Here is a 16,782-nt window from a genome sequence, read left to right as displayed (position 1 = left end):
AAATGCCAATTGTCCTGTTAATCCTTGAAATTCATTTTACAAGTTAAGAATTCAACTTTCTAATTGAAATAGGTATCCCTTCCAAATGTGATCCAACAGCCTGGTTTAACAAAAACCCCACATAAACAAAATCTAAATATAAGGGGGGGGGAATGATTATTTTGGGGGTGCACACACAGGTCAGAAAACACATAACGATAAATGGGCTCCTATTTGTTTTCATGACTTTTAAGAAGTGAGCATGAAAATAAAATCTTTATTTTCAGTTATTACCCACCAATAAGAGAAAGTTAGGTTCACAGTTTTAGCTCTTGACACAAAGTGAACTAGGAGGCAAATTTACATCCATCAGATACAACTAATGGACCAACTTTTTAAAGTTCAGGCTATCTTGAAAGCTTGCAACATACCAGATATTGCTGTATTCTACAGTGACAGAATGCCAGCAATGGCTGACACTAAGTAGAACTTGTGAAGTGTTTTTAATAGGAGGTGTTTTCTATATGTTGCTAAAAATCAAGGTTTACAAACATTACACGTCCAGAAACAAGTTTAAGGAACTTGGAAGTCTAACCACAATGATTTAGGAGGGTGTATGTTGCAATCTCAAGAGGGGTCAATAGTCCATATGGACTAAATTAATACTTGCCTCTGGGTAGCAGGTATGTTTGTAAATATAAAATTATATTAGACATTAGCACCAGTGCAGAACACGCTCAGCATCATAAGATCCAAAACACCAGCACAAAAGTTTATGCATCATTAAAAACCAATTACCTCCTTCCTAAGATGTCAAACTAACAGGTAACTAGATTATAAATCTAATCCAAATGAATAACTCTTGTACTGTACAATTTCTCTTTTAGAAGTATATGGGAGAATTAATCAGCTAAATAGCAGACATTCTGATTTAAGATCTTCAGTATTTTTAAAATTGGACATTACCATACACAGGTAGAAAATACTGAGTGACAAAAGATCTTTAAAACTGTACATTAAGTTCCTTTCCTGTTTACCAATAAATGTGACCAAAAAAAAAAAAAAAATCCTAGAATATCTGATCTGTTTGTTGAGAATTCTCTCCATGTATGTGGTGATGCTCCCATTCAAGGAACCCATTAACCTAATTTTCTGAGGAAGAGGTAAAAGATACTTACTTGTCACTTTCTGTGGAACAGTCATCTATCAACTTAAGACCAAAATTAATAGCAATATAGGAAATTCAGAAACAGTAAGATTTTTGGTTTATATTTCAAGGACGGTGCTGCTGTTCCAACCTTATAAAGTAAAGCTGTCTGCTCTCCAAATTCCAAAAATTAACATACCCCCGCCCCCCCCAATCTTACCATACAAACCAGTGCCCTTTGGTTTCTTAAGAAAAAAGCAAGGGTTAAAAGGCTGTTGATTATGGAAGAACAATTTTGATTTGGGACCTTCCACACACAAATCATACTGAGTGGCCAGACACTTATTTTACAGAACAGTTTAAATAGTACGCAGTAGCCAAATCAACTTGTTCCACCCACCCTTTGGAGAGGAAAAAACCCAACACCCATAAAACTACTTCACTTGATAGGATGTGTACCAACAAGTAGCTTAAACCTTCACCAACAAGGTGTCTAGTTTGGTTTTTAAAATGGGGGACAGTCACACATTTTAAAAGCAAATATAGGTGAAATTGTCAATCAATTATAAATTTGAACCTAATGAACCATGCAGGAGCAAGGGTTAATAAACCAATGTGCTTTGAATTTGTTCAAGTACTGATAGTTCTGTATATAAAGATTTAGCATATATAACAGCTATCATGAGAAGTGAAAAAAGATTTTCCCCAGAAATGAAAATATTAAAACTAAGTTAAAATACATAAAGTAGTATTAGTATTCCACACAGCATAAAATTTGACAAATCAAAGTTTACATGACCCAGTTGACCATGTGTGAAAATGCAAAGCAGGTATTAAAACTGATATTATGTCCAATATTTAAAACCAGTTTGTAATTGAGAGAACATCTAAATCCTTAATTAAAAAACACAAATGAAGTGAAAGCTTTAAACTGGTACACACTGTTCACACCTATATTTCAAGTTTGGAAATGCATATTTGCAAGCAGCAATACAAAAGTATTCATGAAGAATGCATAATCTCTGAAAATTATGAAAACATCCCTGCTACCAATACATTTCTAAATACAAAACTGACTACCATATTGTTACTTCTGTGTAGCGAGAGAAGTTCATTTTCAAAACAGATAAAATTCAGTCTTTAGGTGTGAATGGTATGAATGACAGTCTTTTTTTTTTTTTTTTTTTAAATTCTTAAGTCGTTTGGGATCCTTAAGCATGCAAAACCTCAGATGGGAGGGTCCACAAAGGAACCAGGGTTGTCTTATGGCATCCAGTTAAGCCAGAGCTGGGAATGCCTCAGGGTCATCTACATCAGGAGCAGAAGCACTTGACTGAAAAAGAAAGAAACCAAAATGAACAATTCTAGAATCTTGGATTGCCAGTGTCTACATTCAGACACACAACTCTAAAAAATCATGAGGTTAAATAAAATACTAAGTAAAATGTGGCAAAAGCTTTACTTAAAAGTCAAAGTTATGGATCAGAATAAAACTATAAATATTTACAATGAGCCTTGTCCAAAGTTTTTATCAAAACCTATAAAACTTGCTTAATAATACCATGGGTTTAGTTTTCTAATAAATCACACAAGTAGACTCACATGGAATATGTGTGTGGAATTCTTACTCTGTTTAGTAATTTTTTCCTCCCTTGCTCAATATGAATGGCATCAATTTGAAAGCAGGTTAAGAAACTTGTTACATAAAATGATTTAAGCAGCACGTTCATCAGTGTTAGAAAGGGACCCAACTGCTATTTATAAAGTACAAATAACAACAGAAATGTGTTGAAAGAGCCCATATACACAACAGTGATCTTTTTAAAAAAAACCTGATGTCAGAGGAAGAAACAAGAAATTATCATCCATTATGGACAAGCATAAAATCTGTTATACTAATCTACCACTATAATCAAACACTGACAGACTAAATCAAGTAAATGGGTCCCCAATTTGCACATCAGGTGTTGAGAATTCAGGAAGGCATCATTGTTGTTTCCTAGCCACACCATTAGAGACAAAGAACTAACTTAACCCAAGTATTACCTCTAATACTTTAGTTTAATAATATCTAGTCATGATACTTTGGCATCAAACAAATCAGAGTTCAAATTCATCAGTTAGTAGGGCTTCTATCAAAATATTTCTTAAGAACTTGTTTCATGTCACACACACTGTGCAAGGCATTAGATTATAAAACTAGGACATAAATGAATTCCAGCTTTCACACTATAGTAAAAAAAAGTGACAATATCATCTTGTGTCACACAATTATGGACACAAATGTTATTAATGTTAACATTTAGCTGAGACCTAAAAAAAGCAGCAAAGAGTCAAGGCAAAGGAAGAGGCTGGCATTTCAAGTAGACCTTAGCAAAGGCCAAGAGTTAACCTGGTTCCCTGTATCTAAATTTCTCCTTCTGTAAAACAGGGATGTCAGTGTGGTACCAAGAATTAAGTACCTAAAATGCCTAGCACAGCACCATGACCAGCACCTAATAAGTACTGAACAAAGTGATAATTTTACTAGCAGCACAATTCAATCACTTTAAATACTTTAAACAAAAATATAGCCTAAAATGTAGTTTCTTGAAAGTATGTCTGTCTACTTCTTTTTTCTTCTTCTATTCATATCCCCAAAATGGACATAGGGCACTGATTTACCAAAGAGAGGTCTTCAAATTACTTAAAGAAGTCTTAAAATTACCTTGTCAGTTCTGCTGCCACGGTTTGGACGTCCACCACGCCCACGGCCACCTCGCCCTCCCCTGCCACCACGTCCTGGGCGGCCAAGGTCTCCAAAATTGATCTCCAGCTGAGACGTTATATCATTTGCTGGCTTCCGGAAATGATGGTCCATAACCGAATCTTCAGCATGAGCCTAAAAAATTAAGAGTGGGCCATGGGATGATTAATAGGAAAGCAACACCACTAATTTCTAAATAATTAACTTTCTTTTAAAAAGACCAAAATCCAATCTGCACTTTGTGTGAATATATCAAAAATGATATGTGTCCTTCAGATGAAGACTTCTGGATAGATGTAAGGTTTCTACTGGTGATAACTGAATCCCTTTTTAAGTTATGAAGAGAACTCTGGCTCTGTACTCTTCCAAGTATGACTTGGGAAAAGAAGTCACATATAAACTTCTCAGAATGCTTTTCTGTTCATGTACAACTATATGTTCTTCCCTATAAACTAGAGAACTACAGATTCAAATGAAACACAACTTTACATCAGGGAACCTTGAAAGCTAAGCACAAATAAATCCAAGCCTTAAATATAGCCAGGTAACCTTAAAGTCAACATGTTTGTGGAATCCAGATCCTCCTCTGTATTTATGTATAAGGTATACCACCCACTCTGCAAAACAAAACAAAAGCCAGAGAATTTTACACTGTTTAATTCTTAATTTCTTCTTATATGTTTGGGATGAATGTGTTTTAATTTTTTTAATGTTTACTTTTGAGAGAGAGCGAGAGAGAGCGAGAGAGAGCGCGCAAGCAGGGGAGGGGGAGATAGAGAGGGAGACACAGAATCCGAAGCAGGTTCCAGGCTCTGAGCTGTCAGCACAGAGCCGGATGCGGGGCTTGAACTCACAAGCCGTGGGATCATGACCAGAGCCGAAGTTGGATGCTTAACTGACTGAGCCACACAGGCGCCCCGGGATGAATGGGTTTTAATCTTCTAGTTGGAAACTTTTCTTATACTACTTGAAAAGTATGTTTTAGTATTTCTAAATACAGGTACAATCCTTTTCTGAAGGAACAATGAACATTTTGTTCTTTCTAAATGTTGTAACACTACAACTGTTAACTACCCTTTAAAGTAGAAGTAAATTTTGTAGTTATATCTATGTTTTCACCCCTCTAATTGTCTAATATCCAAATTGTCATTCCTCAGTGCTAGGCCAACCTAATCTAAAAGGCAGTAGAAGGTTCTTTTTAGAATATCCATTTAAGTTAATGTTTAAATGTAAATCCACAAAACAACTGGCAAATTAAAGTCAATTATATATACGAATTGCTTTAATTTTTAAACATTTGCTACTGCAAAGCAACAGTATCAATTCATTAATTAGAAGTGTTTTATAAGTTTCTAGAGCACAGAAGCAAAAAAGCCTAACTGATATCCTACTGAAGCACCTCAAAGGTTGTACTACACTAATAAAGACAAAGTCTGGATGTTCAGGGCACATCCCTTTAAAGCAGCTAGAACAAATCTGCAGTTTTTTTTCTAGAACCATGAAGGATAATCAGGAACTAAGAGCTCTGACTTCAGCTGTCAATTAACAACCTAATTCAGTTTTCCATTTCTAAAGTTTCTTGTTTTTCCTAACTACTAGTTTGTTGTGAGGATTAGGATATGTAAAAGAGAAAGAGCACTTAAAATGTACTACAACAATCTTGAAGACCTATACATAAACTGCAAGACCATATATGTCAATAAGGCCAGATCTAAACAGGTTCCCACATCACAAAAGCAACATGAACAAAAAGGATCCAAACACATAAAAGTGGTTTGATAACAAACATGTCCTGGTTTCAAAGTTATTCATAACAAATTTCACAACTTAATTTTCAAAAATTTCTAATCATATACATCAGTTTGTGTAATTATTTTTGAAAAGTTCAATGTAAAATAGTACTTAAAACTACCATACCTAACCCAAGGTCTGTAAAATGCATGAGAGATTTCAGGGTATTCATGAATCATGTAAAATAGATCATTATTTTGTGTATGTGTGTCTTGTTCTAGAGAAAAGTTCTATCGGGACCCCAAAAAAGTTACAAATCATTTTGTCAAGTTGCCTAAGTAAATCTTTCCCATTTTAACGTAAGCAGTTTAATAATTAGTACAAATTAACAACCTCTCCAAGATGAACTTTCATGGTTTTTTTAATCAGGAATCCTATTTGCTTAACCCTAATACACAACTTTATCTGCAAAAATTACAAAAAAAATAACCAAAGGCATTCAAATGAAGCAAAAAGTTTTTTTTTCCTACAGGACTTGGCACTTAAGTCCCCATTTTATTTTTATGGAGTCAATACTAAAAAAATCATCCTAAACCCAGAATATTTAAGTCTCTTCAACCTTTATTTCAAAATGTTTCCAAGTTTGTTTCACAGCTATTTGTTTAGAAAATTAAGATGCAGTATCTTACCAAATCTTTTTATTGCAAGTTGCCTTAGTAACAAAAACATTTCAACTTAACTTTATAATCAAAATCTCACACTTGTACAAGCCCTAAATCATGTGGCAATGGGCCATTCCTCTAAGAACCCGCTCCTATGATTGTTACCAAATCAAAAACCACCAACATGCCTTTCTCAAATATTTTTGTTAGTAAACCAATTTGCTGGTTCCTGTAAGACATCAATCCTCAGTAAAGGAAAACATTTTTTGAAGAGTCTTGATCATTATAAATGGCACAGGCAGAATTTGAAAAATTTAATAATAATGAAGCCACTAATTTATTTTAGATTAAACCACACGAATATGCAAATCTTTCATCTGATTCCCAGTTAGGCAAGACGTTTTAAATATTAGCACAACTCTGAAAAGACCTACCTTATTTCTAAGACACTAATTTTATGATACACAACTAACTGCTTTTTAGGAAAAAAACAAAACCACATTAGATACATTGTGGACTGATTGAAGGACTACTTTTCTTGAAACATATGGTAATGCAATTTATTTCCTTTTTGAAAGTTTATCTACCCCAAATGATCCTAGGTAAAGGTTTTCTAAAAACAGATTACCCATGTCATATTTTTAAAAAGTATAAATACAATTCAATACACATCTGAACATTCCCAAACACCACAAAACTTAATTTTACCTCTTCACTCTTTGACTTATGAAGAACAAATCCCTTCTTCCACTGCCCATCAGCACCTTCATTTGGTTTTCGGATATTAAATTCTACTTTTGCCCGGTCCTTATTTTGAATAGCTTTCCACTCATCCAAAGTCATTTCTTTTGGACCCTCTTCCTTTACTTCTTCAACTTCATTCTCCCTGTGAAAACATATTTGTTTTATAGCTGGTAGTTCTTTTAAAGCTGATAAAATCCTAATTTACAATTATAAGGAAGCAGCTAATCTTGACTAGTTGGTAATCTTTAAGAGACTACTCAAGGACAAGAAGACCCCAGTCCTCTTTGTAACCCAAAGGTTAACATGTAACTTGGTGGAGGCTAGAATTCAGTACTTGTTGAATTAGTGAAAGCATGGATAACTGAGGAATATACAATTTTGAATTATCTTTACCTAAAATACACATTTCTTAAAAACATACTTCTTTAAAACCATACATACCCTTATGTGATTAAAATATTAGGCTTAGCTTCTCCTAAAACACTTTTTAATTTTCCTAATTTCCCACAATATAGAACTTATAACAAAAATAAAGGCAATCATCTAGGATGACTGAACAACCAGGACTCATATTCTAGAATATAAAAGAACTATTCCTCTATCCTTTATCAACTAACGCTCATAGCAAAACAATTTTAAAAGCCAAGTACACCTATAAAACCAAAATCCTGTATACTCCAAACTTTCAAATCAACCTGACATGGACAGGAAACTGCAGCTTCACCAATACTGGAACCTTCCACAAAACACACCAATTTCAAAACTTCATACTAAATTAGTTAGAACTATTATATACTATCCTTTCCCTTTTTTTCAAAAACAAAGCATGGGCCTAGGAATCCATTATTTTAGTCTAATCTCAACTTGTAATTGTCACCAAACAAGTTGTTTGCTATTTTGGGAGCCTTGCTTCCTTCCAAAGATAGCAGGTGACTCAGTTAGCCTGAGAGCTCAAATATCTATCTCCCTTCCATGCTACTTTTCACTGTTCGACATATCCTATCTTAAAACTTCCTGTACCAAGTTTACACTTAATAAATGGTACCTTGGCTAGCAATATCAAATCCAACTCTTGTCACTTTGCAAATGAGAAAACTAAGGATCAAAAAAAGATCCTAGTTACTCCCAAGTCATGACACAGCCAAGAATAGAACTCAGCATACCTTTACCACGTCATGAAATCATGACCTCTACCTTCAAGGGTTGTTGTAACGATCAAATGAAATAAAATAAAGGCTCTGGGAACTAAATATAAGGGAGTTAATCAAAGTCAGCCTGTGACTCTTAATCAAAGCTATGCTTCCTAAATTTATACTTCCACATATAAGATGGAATACTATATTCAGATTCTCCCCTGCTCTAATATCATAATCTTGATCTTCTTTAGCCCAAATACCCTCAATTGTATTCCTGGGTCCTGAGCGTAAGATTTGCTTGCAATACACTATCAATACATTAATTTCTTCCGATAAACAGTTTTACCACTCAAAATTATGATTTCATAGTTTCATATAAGTGAAATTTATATTACCCCAAGTGTAACAGATCACTTAATACCATGTATGTTTATCTACTCTAATAGTAAATTATTATTCTTTCTTCAAACAAACCCATGGAATATGATACTATTACCAATAATGGTTCACTGTAGGCGCAACTTTTGGAGAAAAAGAAGAAAAGCATCCCCTCTCTGACTGATTTAAATATACTCTGATTAAGATTACACAAACCCAGGGCGCCTGGGTGGCTCAGTGGGTTAAGCATCCAACTCTTGATTTTGGCTCAGGTCATGATCTCACGGTCGCATGTCAGGCTCTGCCGACTGTGGAGCCTGCTTGGGATTCTGGCTCTCCCTCACCCTCTGCCCCTCCCCCACTCGTGGGCTAGCCCTCTCTACATAAACAAAAACCCTAAATAACTGGCAGTTACACAAACCCTAAATAACTGGCAATTCCAGACTTTAAGCCATATTACTATATATAATAAATGACTGGCATGTGACTTCTGCTTGGGTTGATGGAAACTAGAGGAAGGCAGTAAATTATTTCCACCAGCATAACTTGAACCTTTACAATTCTTTCACCCTTGAATGAAGACTTCAAAACCAAGTCTTATATCTAAAAAACTCAGAAAATGAAAAGGATTAAGAAAGCCAGTAAATTAGTAACATATTCTGGCTCTTGCTCTCCTCATACATTTAAAAACAAGACAATAACGCTATGTTCCAAATTCTATAGGGGGGAGTGGGGGAAGCCTTCAGAGACAGAGAAACCAATTTTAAAATGGTCACATTTTCTAGTTTTAAACTATTTTGGAATAAAATTTATATAGACTCCAAAGTACTACCACCTATGCATTCTAAATACTACAATTCTCTTATGTCAACCATTTGGTCTAATTTTCAGAAACCCCCAGTTTTAGCTTCCACCTATTCAATGTCTCTAGACAGCTATCATCACTAGGATTATTTATTATAACTTGTCTACCACATAAAGTATAGCTAAATAAAATGCAGGGCATCTTTTTCCTATTCTCCATTCTCAGGTTAAACAGTTAATTTTTGTTCTCAAGGTGAACAAGTATTACTGTTCATACTGTAAAATATGCATTTTCCTTATCTTTTAAAAGACAACAATGGTAATTTCAAATAGAAATATCCATTTCTATTTTTCAAACCATTATAGTCCAATATAAAAATGTGTAAAGCAGTCCTCTAAATAGATACTATTTGAGGGATTGGGGCACCACTAAAGTCTCCGGTTAAAAACCATCAAATAGTAGCATTAAACCTGCATGCTCTTTTCTTGGTAAAAACCCAAACTGATTGCAATGCTGGGGCATTACCAGTACACATAAAACCACTTACTTATTTTCAGTGTCTGCAACTGGATGTTCTTCACCTTCAGGTGTTTCCTCAGTCACATTTGATTGATCCAAGTCACTGCAATTATAAGATATTGGTTTCTGAATGTATTTTGGGGACTCTCTAAGGAAAAAAGAAAAAGAAAAGCATCTAGGTCCATTTACATGTAGCTGAAGAATTCTTTATACAAAAATGTTTTAAAGTCTTCACATTCCCTAACAATCTTTTCTTACTAAATAAACTTCCCAGTAGACCTAACAGAAAATAACTTAAAAATGCATACTAATTCCAAGTTATAGTTCAAGTACTTTATTCAAAAAGTAGCAGGACAGAGTAGCTTGCTCAAAAACAAAGTTTTAACAGCCTATCAAACTTTTCTAATGACCACACGGGTCAACAGCTAGAAAAGGAACTATTAAAAACATACAGGAAATCAGCATACCCAAATAACTTAAACGTAGGGTTTGAAAAGCTACACTGCCATATGAAAAGAAAAATTAACATCACATATATTAAAATATAGAAAAATTGGTCATTTGACATATTGTATTCAAATACATCCAACAAGATAGTATAAGGAAGTAGCTCTCAGATGAGAGCATCTGTTCTTGTCCTAGGACAAGTAAAACTTAATAGGTATAGATAAAACCCTAATAAAGTATAGAATCTTATTTAAGCATTATTTTAAAAATTCAGAATACCAACGTTAATTCATCTTTGACAGTTCCCCAGTTGTGAGAGCCGCTACCTCCACGTTTGTCTTCGTGCTTCAGGCCACTGTAATGTGAAAAAGAACTAACAAAACTGAGTTAACATAGTACTCTTTAATTCTAGAAATTCAAATTTTGTCTAATTAAGGAAGCAAATTCACATGTAAAAATATAATCAAAACCTATATAAGACTTACGATCTATCACTTCCACTATGCCTATCAAATTCACGTTTGCCACGAGAATCAAATCCATCTCCTCGGCCCATTCCACGTCCACGGCCTCCTCGACCTCTTCCAAGACCACCACGGCCTCGGATAGGCCGATCAATAATCGGTCTACAACAAATAAAAAAATATTATATACCTCCTCCAAGGTTTCCAGAAAAAAAAAAAATAAATAAGGAAAATTCATCCAAAGACTCAAATGCAAAAACATATTTACTGGCTAATAATGCAGTGGTTAAACACGTTTCAGAAAATTCAAAACAATCTACTTCCAAACACAGAAATCAGAACTAGGAAGCTCCCCGCAGACGAGAAATTTTTGCTTTCTCTAAAACTCTACTGCCAGTGCCTATACTTTTTCATGGTTATTCATTTTGCATTATAATCCAGTAAAACCACTACACCTCACCAATACACTTCGAAATAAAAATAAATGCATCTAATGTGCACAAGTCATCTGTTTTCCTATAAACAATTACCCAACAGGACTTTCCTGCTAACAACATCTGGGGACAGTAAGGAAAAGAAATTATCCACTGATTTGATAGAAGTATTTCATTACAAGAAGTCCAAGACTGAACACTAAAAACTGTCACCAAAATGTTCATAGTAAAACAATGCATACACTCAGACACTTCTCTAAAAAACTGATCAGTGTAACCAGCCACACTGCCACCTGGCAAATTATGCCCAATTTATAGCTTTGTGTTAATATATGACTCTATAAACTGACAAATATGAATTAAAAAATCTTGCCTATCAACTGAAAATTCTCCTCCTTCACCCTTTTCTTCAAGTGGCTTTTCAAATCGCCGTTCACGAGGTGGTCGCCTTTCTGGTCTCCTATCAATTATTTTCCCTTCACCCTGCAGCTGTTGATCAGGTCTTCTTCCAACACGTCTTATTCCTAAAATGATAAATAACCTGCATAAGCACAGTGTTTTTGCAACACAAAAAATTAGGCAGACTACCGAAAAACAAAAAAAGAAAAAAAAAGTTGCTATTCTTTCAATCCACTATCCAGCACTTGCTGCTGAAACTGGCAAGTGGGCATCTCTATAAAGTATAAAAGTACTTCAGAGAAATTCCTATTTAAAGACAATAAATTTGTTTCAAACTTCTATTTAGTTTGCCAAATCATATCCCACTCCCTCCCCAAGCATTCCTGTAACTGACTTGTTAAGTCATCAGGGTAGCCATTATTCCTCTCACTTTTCAAGATGCCACAATCCCTTAATTTAAAATTCCCACTTTTAGAAATTTTAGGCATATGATACATAGTGGATTTCAAGATACCAAAGATTAACACCAGTAGCCATTCATTAGTTACACTGAAGCAAATCAACACACTCACCAGATAAGGACCCTCAGAAAACAGTGAAGGCCACCTACTTTATTTTACATAATCTGGAGGAAATAAAACTAATTTCTATGAAATTACAAAACTGATAGGAAAACAAATGGCACAGAGGACTACATCTTCATTGTTTCAAACACCTAATTAACCAGAAAAAAAAAGTATCATTTTCCTCTATTAATTTTTGTATGTATTCACATTATGTATCCATCCATATCCATTCACAGGGACACACACTGAGAAAAAAAAATACTGCTATGCAACCACCAGGAAATAGTCCAATCATTTCATTATTATAAATGGAGAGCTTTCTTTGTTTGCCCTTACAAGTATCTTTGTTTCCGAAGAATCTTTAAAAACCACACACACATAGGTCCCTTTAAAAACAGTATTTAAGAAATAAAAACCATCACTAGGTGATGGCTAAAACATTTACTGATTTCCCCATTAGTTTTTTCCTGTGTCAGTGGCCCACAAAGGCAACCAATATGCATTATCAGTGGCCTCAAGTAGATTAAATTCATGACTGTAAAATTTCAGGTATGCCTAAACTCCTAAACCATAATTTCTGCCCGAGTCAAAAAGCAGCTGAGGAATTGGTTTTGTAACAGGATCTTAAGTTGATTCACTGATTCTTTCTAAGAAAGTGACCACCACCAGAATGCACCCAATCATTCAGTTGCTTGTAACTAAATTCAAATGGTAAATATCAAACTCTTAAATAAAATTTTAAGGTCCAATCCACATAAACTCTCAGGGTAAACCACAAATGTTAGATTGTAAGGCATCTTAAACAAATGCTGTCACAGGTATAGTGTATTGGGGTGGAGCTATGGAACCAGTCCTTTAATAATGATATTCAACAAGCCAAACACACCCAAATGAACAATGGCTTCCTTCCCCACCCAATATTCATTATTATGCTTACCGAACCTAAAAAATTTACTAAATAAATTCACCCAATGACATATTTTTAAAAATTCAAACTTTTCTTACCCTCTTATCTGCACTTGCAAACTCATTTGATCTGCAGTAGATTCCAGGCTTTCAATTAAAAAACTAAACTAAACTAAACTAAAAAACACCTTAGTCTACACTCTTAGCGATGTTCTGTGTCAGCTCTCAAATTCTTCAAATGGACAAGCTATGAAACTCATAAAATACGAAATACATATCTAAGATACTTCTAGCATTTGCCAGGACTTATCATCCAAAGGCAAAGAACACATGATTAGGTAGCAATTCTTCCCACTGCAAGAGGCAGGGAGACAGTTTACAGGTCTATCCTTCTCCAATGCCCACAACATCAACTGACAGGTAGGAGGGATCTGAAATCTTTTTCATTCAACACTTTTCCTATATTTATATGCTTGTGTTTTATGCAATTTAAGGTTAACAAGTGAGTGCAATGTATTGCTGATCTGAAGAAAATGTTGCCAGCTAATATGGAAGTTTTCCTAAGGAAAGTGTACAGAGTGTGAACTCAGTCCTGGTTATAAATTTATGAAGTAATTCCATAACTTTGTAACCTAAAATACTAGGTTTGAGGTTAAGAGCTTACCTCAAAAGTGGGCTTTATGATCAAAACAACTGAGGGGTTTAAATCAATCTTCATGCTTTGAACATTCAAAATGGGTGAACACATTTACCTGGTACACTTTGATTTATACATTTGACTCAATTTTTTCACACTTTTTTTGGATTAGTGATCAACGGGGGTGAACTTGAGCAAAAAATAGTAAATACACAGGTCTCTGTTACTCAACACAGAAATTAAATAATTATTCCACTGTGCTACAGGTTGCTTTAAAACTTAGATTAAATAGATACTTGGTCTAATCAATGTGCACACATGCTTTCCAACACTCCAAATTGTGCTTCTCCCCACCCTGTAATTTTAATACAAGAATTGTTTTGTTTTAGTCATCACATAGGTTCTTCATTCCAAGCATCACAGAAGTTCTGCATTAAAAAAAAAAAATCCCAAAGCAAAGCCTAATATCATAATAAATCATAATTGTGATTTGTAAAATTAGTTGAATGCAATTCAACTAAAATGAGAAACTACTACTTTCACGAGCACGTGGCAGTGAAGAATAATTTCAACTTTCAACATAAAAAGGCAACTCCAAAGATTCAGAGCTTAAGTACTACACCTACCTGCTACCGATCGAGTACGCTTTTTTCTTATCCTCAACCGTTTTTGCTTTTTCATCCATCACAGAAGACAAACCAGCAATAAGAGAACGCAAAAATCAACCCCAAGACAACTGTGACCGGCCAGTGAGTCCTGACCATGCTTCATGCACATGTGGAGAAAAAGCTACAGACTCAAAGGAGCTCTGCCATGGCTAACATTGTGACAGCCTCTGCACTCGTTTCACCACGAGGCCCAGGCGGGGCCACTGAAATACTGAGAGGAGGGGTGACGGGACAGAGGACGAGCCTCAGGATTTCCTGCAATAACAGGTCTTCGTTCAGAATTCCCGCTTCTGCTTGCTACAGTGTAACAAAATGTCTCTTCCCAAAAGCTTCCTTCACTCCAAGTTTATAGTTTTTAACAGTTAAGGGGATGGGAGGGGGGGGCAATAAAGTACCTGTGGCACCTGGAACAGCAGCTTGCTCCACAGTATGATAGCGTAGGACACAGAACTAGCTCAGGTGCAAACTCCGACCCCCCCAGCTTTTCAGTGGGGTACTCCGCGCCATCGTGGGACAAGATGGCAGGAGAGAAGCCAACCGCACCTCAAAGCAGCCTCGAGAGAGCTCCGTGCTGCAAGAAGCTGTGGACCCCACACTTCCCCGTAACTACAAAAGCTTCAGCAAGTGGCTAGCTTCCCCGAACCTCGGTCCACGCGCTCGCCCGCCAAGGAATCCGGCGGGAAGGCAACAGCCTCCCAGGATCGCGAACACGCTCGAGGAGCAGCTTATCTCCAGAGCACGCTCCTCCGCTCAGAAACTGAAGCGGGAAGGGGATGGCTCCAGGATCCTTGCAGGTGGTTTGAACTTGGGGCTACCACGCTCCCAGCACCTTAGCGGGACCTGGCTTTTGTCGTGTGGAGGAAACGTGAGGAAATCGGCGGCAAAGTCTCCCGCGGACCCTCAGAACTCCAGAAGTAGGTGGTAGCCGTAAAGTCCCCTCGCTCCTTCCCTCCATCCCGGGTCTCCCCCACCTTCTACCACAGCTTTACCTTCTTTCTTAAGCGCCACGGGCGGCTGCGTCTCCTCTTTCTTGTCAACCACGCCGACGTTGGGGGGCAGTGGGTTCTTGCGGTCTTTCTGGGACTCTTTACGCAGCTGTTTGCCTGCCGCGTTGGAGTTGGTCTGGGCTGCGGCCTGAGCTGCGCTCTTGGCCCCGGGGCCCCCAACGCCGCCCCCGCCGGCTTCTTTTTTCTTGTTCTCTGCTGCCTTCAACACCTCAAAGGGGTCCGATTCGTCGTCAAATAACTGATCGAATCGGTTGGTGACCACGCAGCCGAAGCCTTCCTGTAAGTGCCCAGGCATGATGGTGGCTCGGCGGCGCGTTCCTCCACGGATTGCAGCGGGCCGCGCCGAGCCAAGAGCGCCTGCTTCAGCTCTTCCCACAAGATGGCCGGGCCGAGAGAGGGGGGCCGTCTTCTCTTCCGGCGCCAGGCACACATCCGGGAGCGGCCAGCGCCGCACGGCACCACGGGGTATGTAGGCCAGAGTCGCTTCTCCTGAGGCGGCTCTCGGCTCCAAGACTACAAATCCCAGAATGCACGGCGCTGCAACTCTTCGCGCGCGCCTAAGAGGAGGGACCTCACGAAGGGAGTGGAGCGTGCGAGCTGAGGGCGGGGAAGCGTTGTGGTGGGCGGAGTCCTGCCACCTGCTCTTGCCACCCTTAAACTCTCTGGGTCTCGGGCTACTCTGAAAACAGGAAAACGAGACGGCGTATTTTGCTCGCGAAAGTTCTCTGTCTTTGGTTTTACTTACCCGCCTCCGGCCCAGGGCTAACTTTCCCCACCTCCCCGGGGAGGGTCAAGGTGACTCCAGATTTTACAATTAGAGACTCACAAACTTCCAGGGCTGGAAGGTTGCTGCCTCGCGCAGGCATGTCCCGATCTGTTCCAAGTTCTTAGCTGCTCAGGTGTTGGAGTCGCCCTGTTGCACCGCCAATAATGAATCGAGACTCTTGTGTTTAAATGAAGGAGGAATACGCTTTCTCTCGCGGGGACGTGAACTCGGTTAGCAGAATGAAAAAGACCACTTGAACTATCCCACAGGAGCATTGCGCGCCTTTCCTGAATGTTGCGATGGGTGCTTTAATTGCTGTTAACTCTTAACAGTGCAGCACTAGCTAGATACGGGGCAAACCTCAAAAAGGCACTGTTTGTAGGAACACTTTCTGAACTCGATCCAATTGTCCATTAGTGTCCAGCAAGGTAAGGTTGGTAAAATGTGTTCAAGAAATAATATTGTAAAGCATCTGAGTGTGTGGGGTGCTGAGAAATGCAGCGAGGAGAGGGAAATGTGTCAGCAAATTAATTGCTGTTATTAAAAGCGTTGATATTAGTTGAGAATAGTAAGGTCCATTAAGGCAATAGATGTCAGTGCATATTCAAGCATATTTGGTAACACTTAAAGAGTGTTTAAAT

General features: G+C 37.5%; 1 protein-coding gene and 1 long non-coding RNA gene across 5 annotated transcripts in view; one reads left to right on the top strand and one right to left on the bottom strand.

Annotated features, from left to right (window-relative positions):
• Nucleotides 1-236: 236 nt before the first annotated feature.
• On the bottom strand, nucleotides 237-15,785 carry SERBP1 (SERPINE1 mRNA binding protein 1). 4 transcript variants are annotated; one of them, XM_019448935.2, is made up of 8 exons: nucleotides 15,358-15,785; nucleotides 11,566-11,716; nucleotides 10,780-10,920; nucleotides 10,578-10,667; nucleotides 9,876-9,995; nucleotides 6,974-7,151; nucleotides 3,834-4,007; nucleotides 237-2,459 (listed from the first exon to the last, which is right to left on the bottom strand). In XM_019448935.2, exons 1-8 carry the CDS (start codon nucleotides 15,668-15,670, stop codon nucleotides 2,403-2,405), a joined length of 1,224 nt encoding a protein of 407 aa, XP_019304480.1. In that variant the 5' UTR covers nucleotides 15,671-15,785; the 3' UTR covers nucleotides 237-2,402. The 4 variants fall into 4 exon arrangements, with proteins under 4 accessions (XP_019304480.1, XP_019304482.1, XP_019304481.1 ...); XM_019448937.2 differs by having other exon boundaries at nucleotides 9,876-9,950; XM_019448936.2 differs by having other exon boundaries at nucleotides 10,578-10,649.
• Nucleotides 15,786-15,888: 103 nt separating this feature from the next.
• LOC109266712 (uncharacterized) overlaps nucleotides 15,889-16,782 on the top strand; it is a 39,101-nt gene continuing 38,207 nt past the window's right edge. The window contains exon 1 of the long non-coding RNA XR_002079835.2: nucleotides 15,889-16,569. This is a non-coding gene — a long non-coding RNA (uncharacterized LOC109266712). The remainder of the gene's footprint in view (nucleotides 16,570-16,782) is intronic.

This window comes from Panthera pardus, unplaced genomic scaffold (assembly GCF_024362965.1).
Source record: "Panthera pardus isolate Hobbes unplaced genomic scaffold, ASM2436296v1 HiC_scaffold_11, whole genome shotgun sequence".
In the NCBI taxonomy this organism is placed as follows: domain Eukaryota; kingdom Metazoa; phylum Chordata; class Mammalia; order Carnivora; family Felidae; genus Panthera; species Panthera pardus.
Note: the sequence above shows the minus strand (reverse complement) of the source record. Positions and strands in the feature narration are given on the sequence as shown.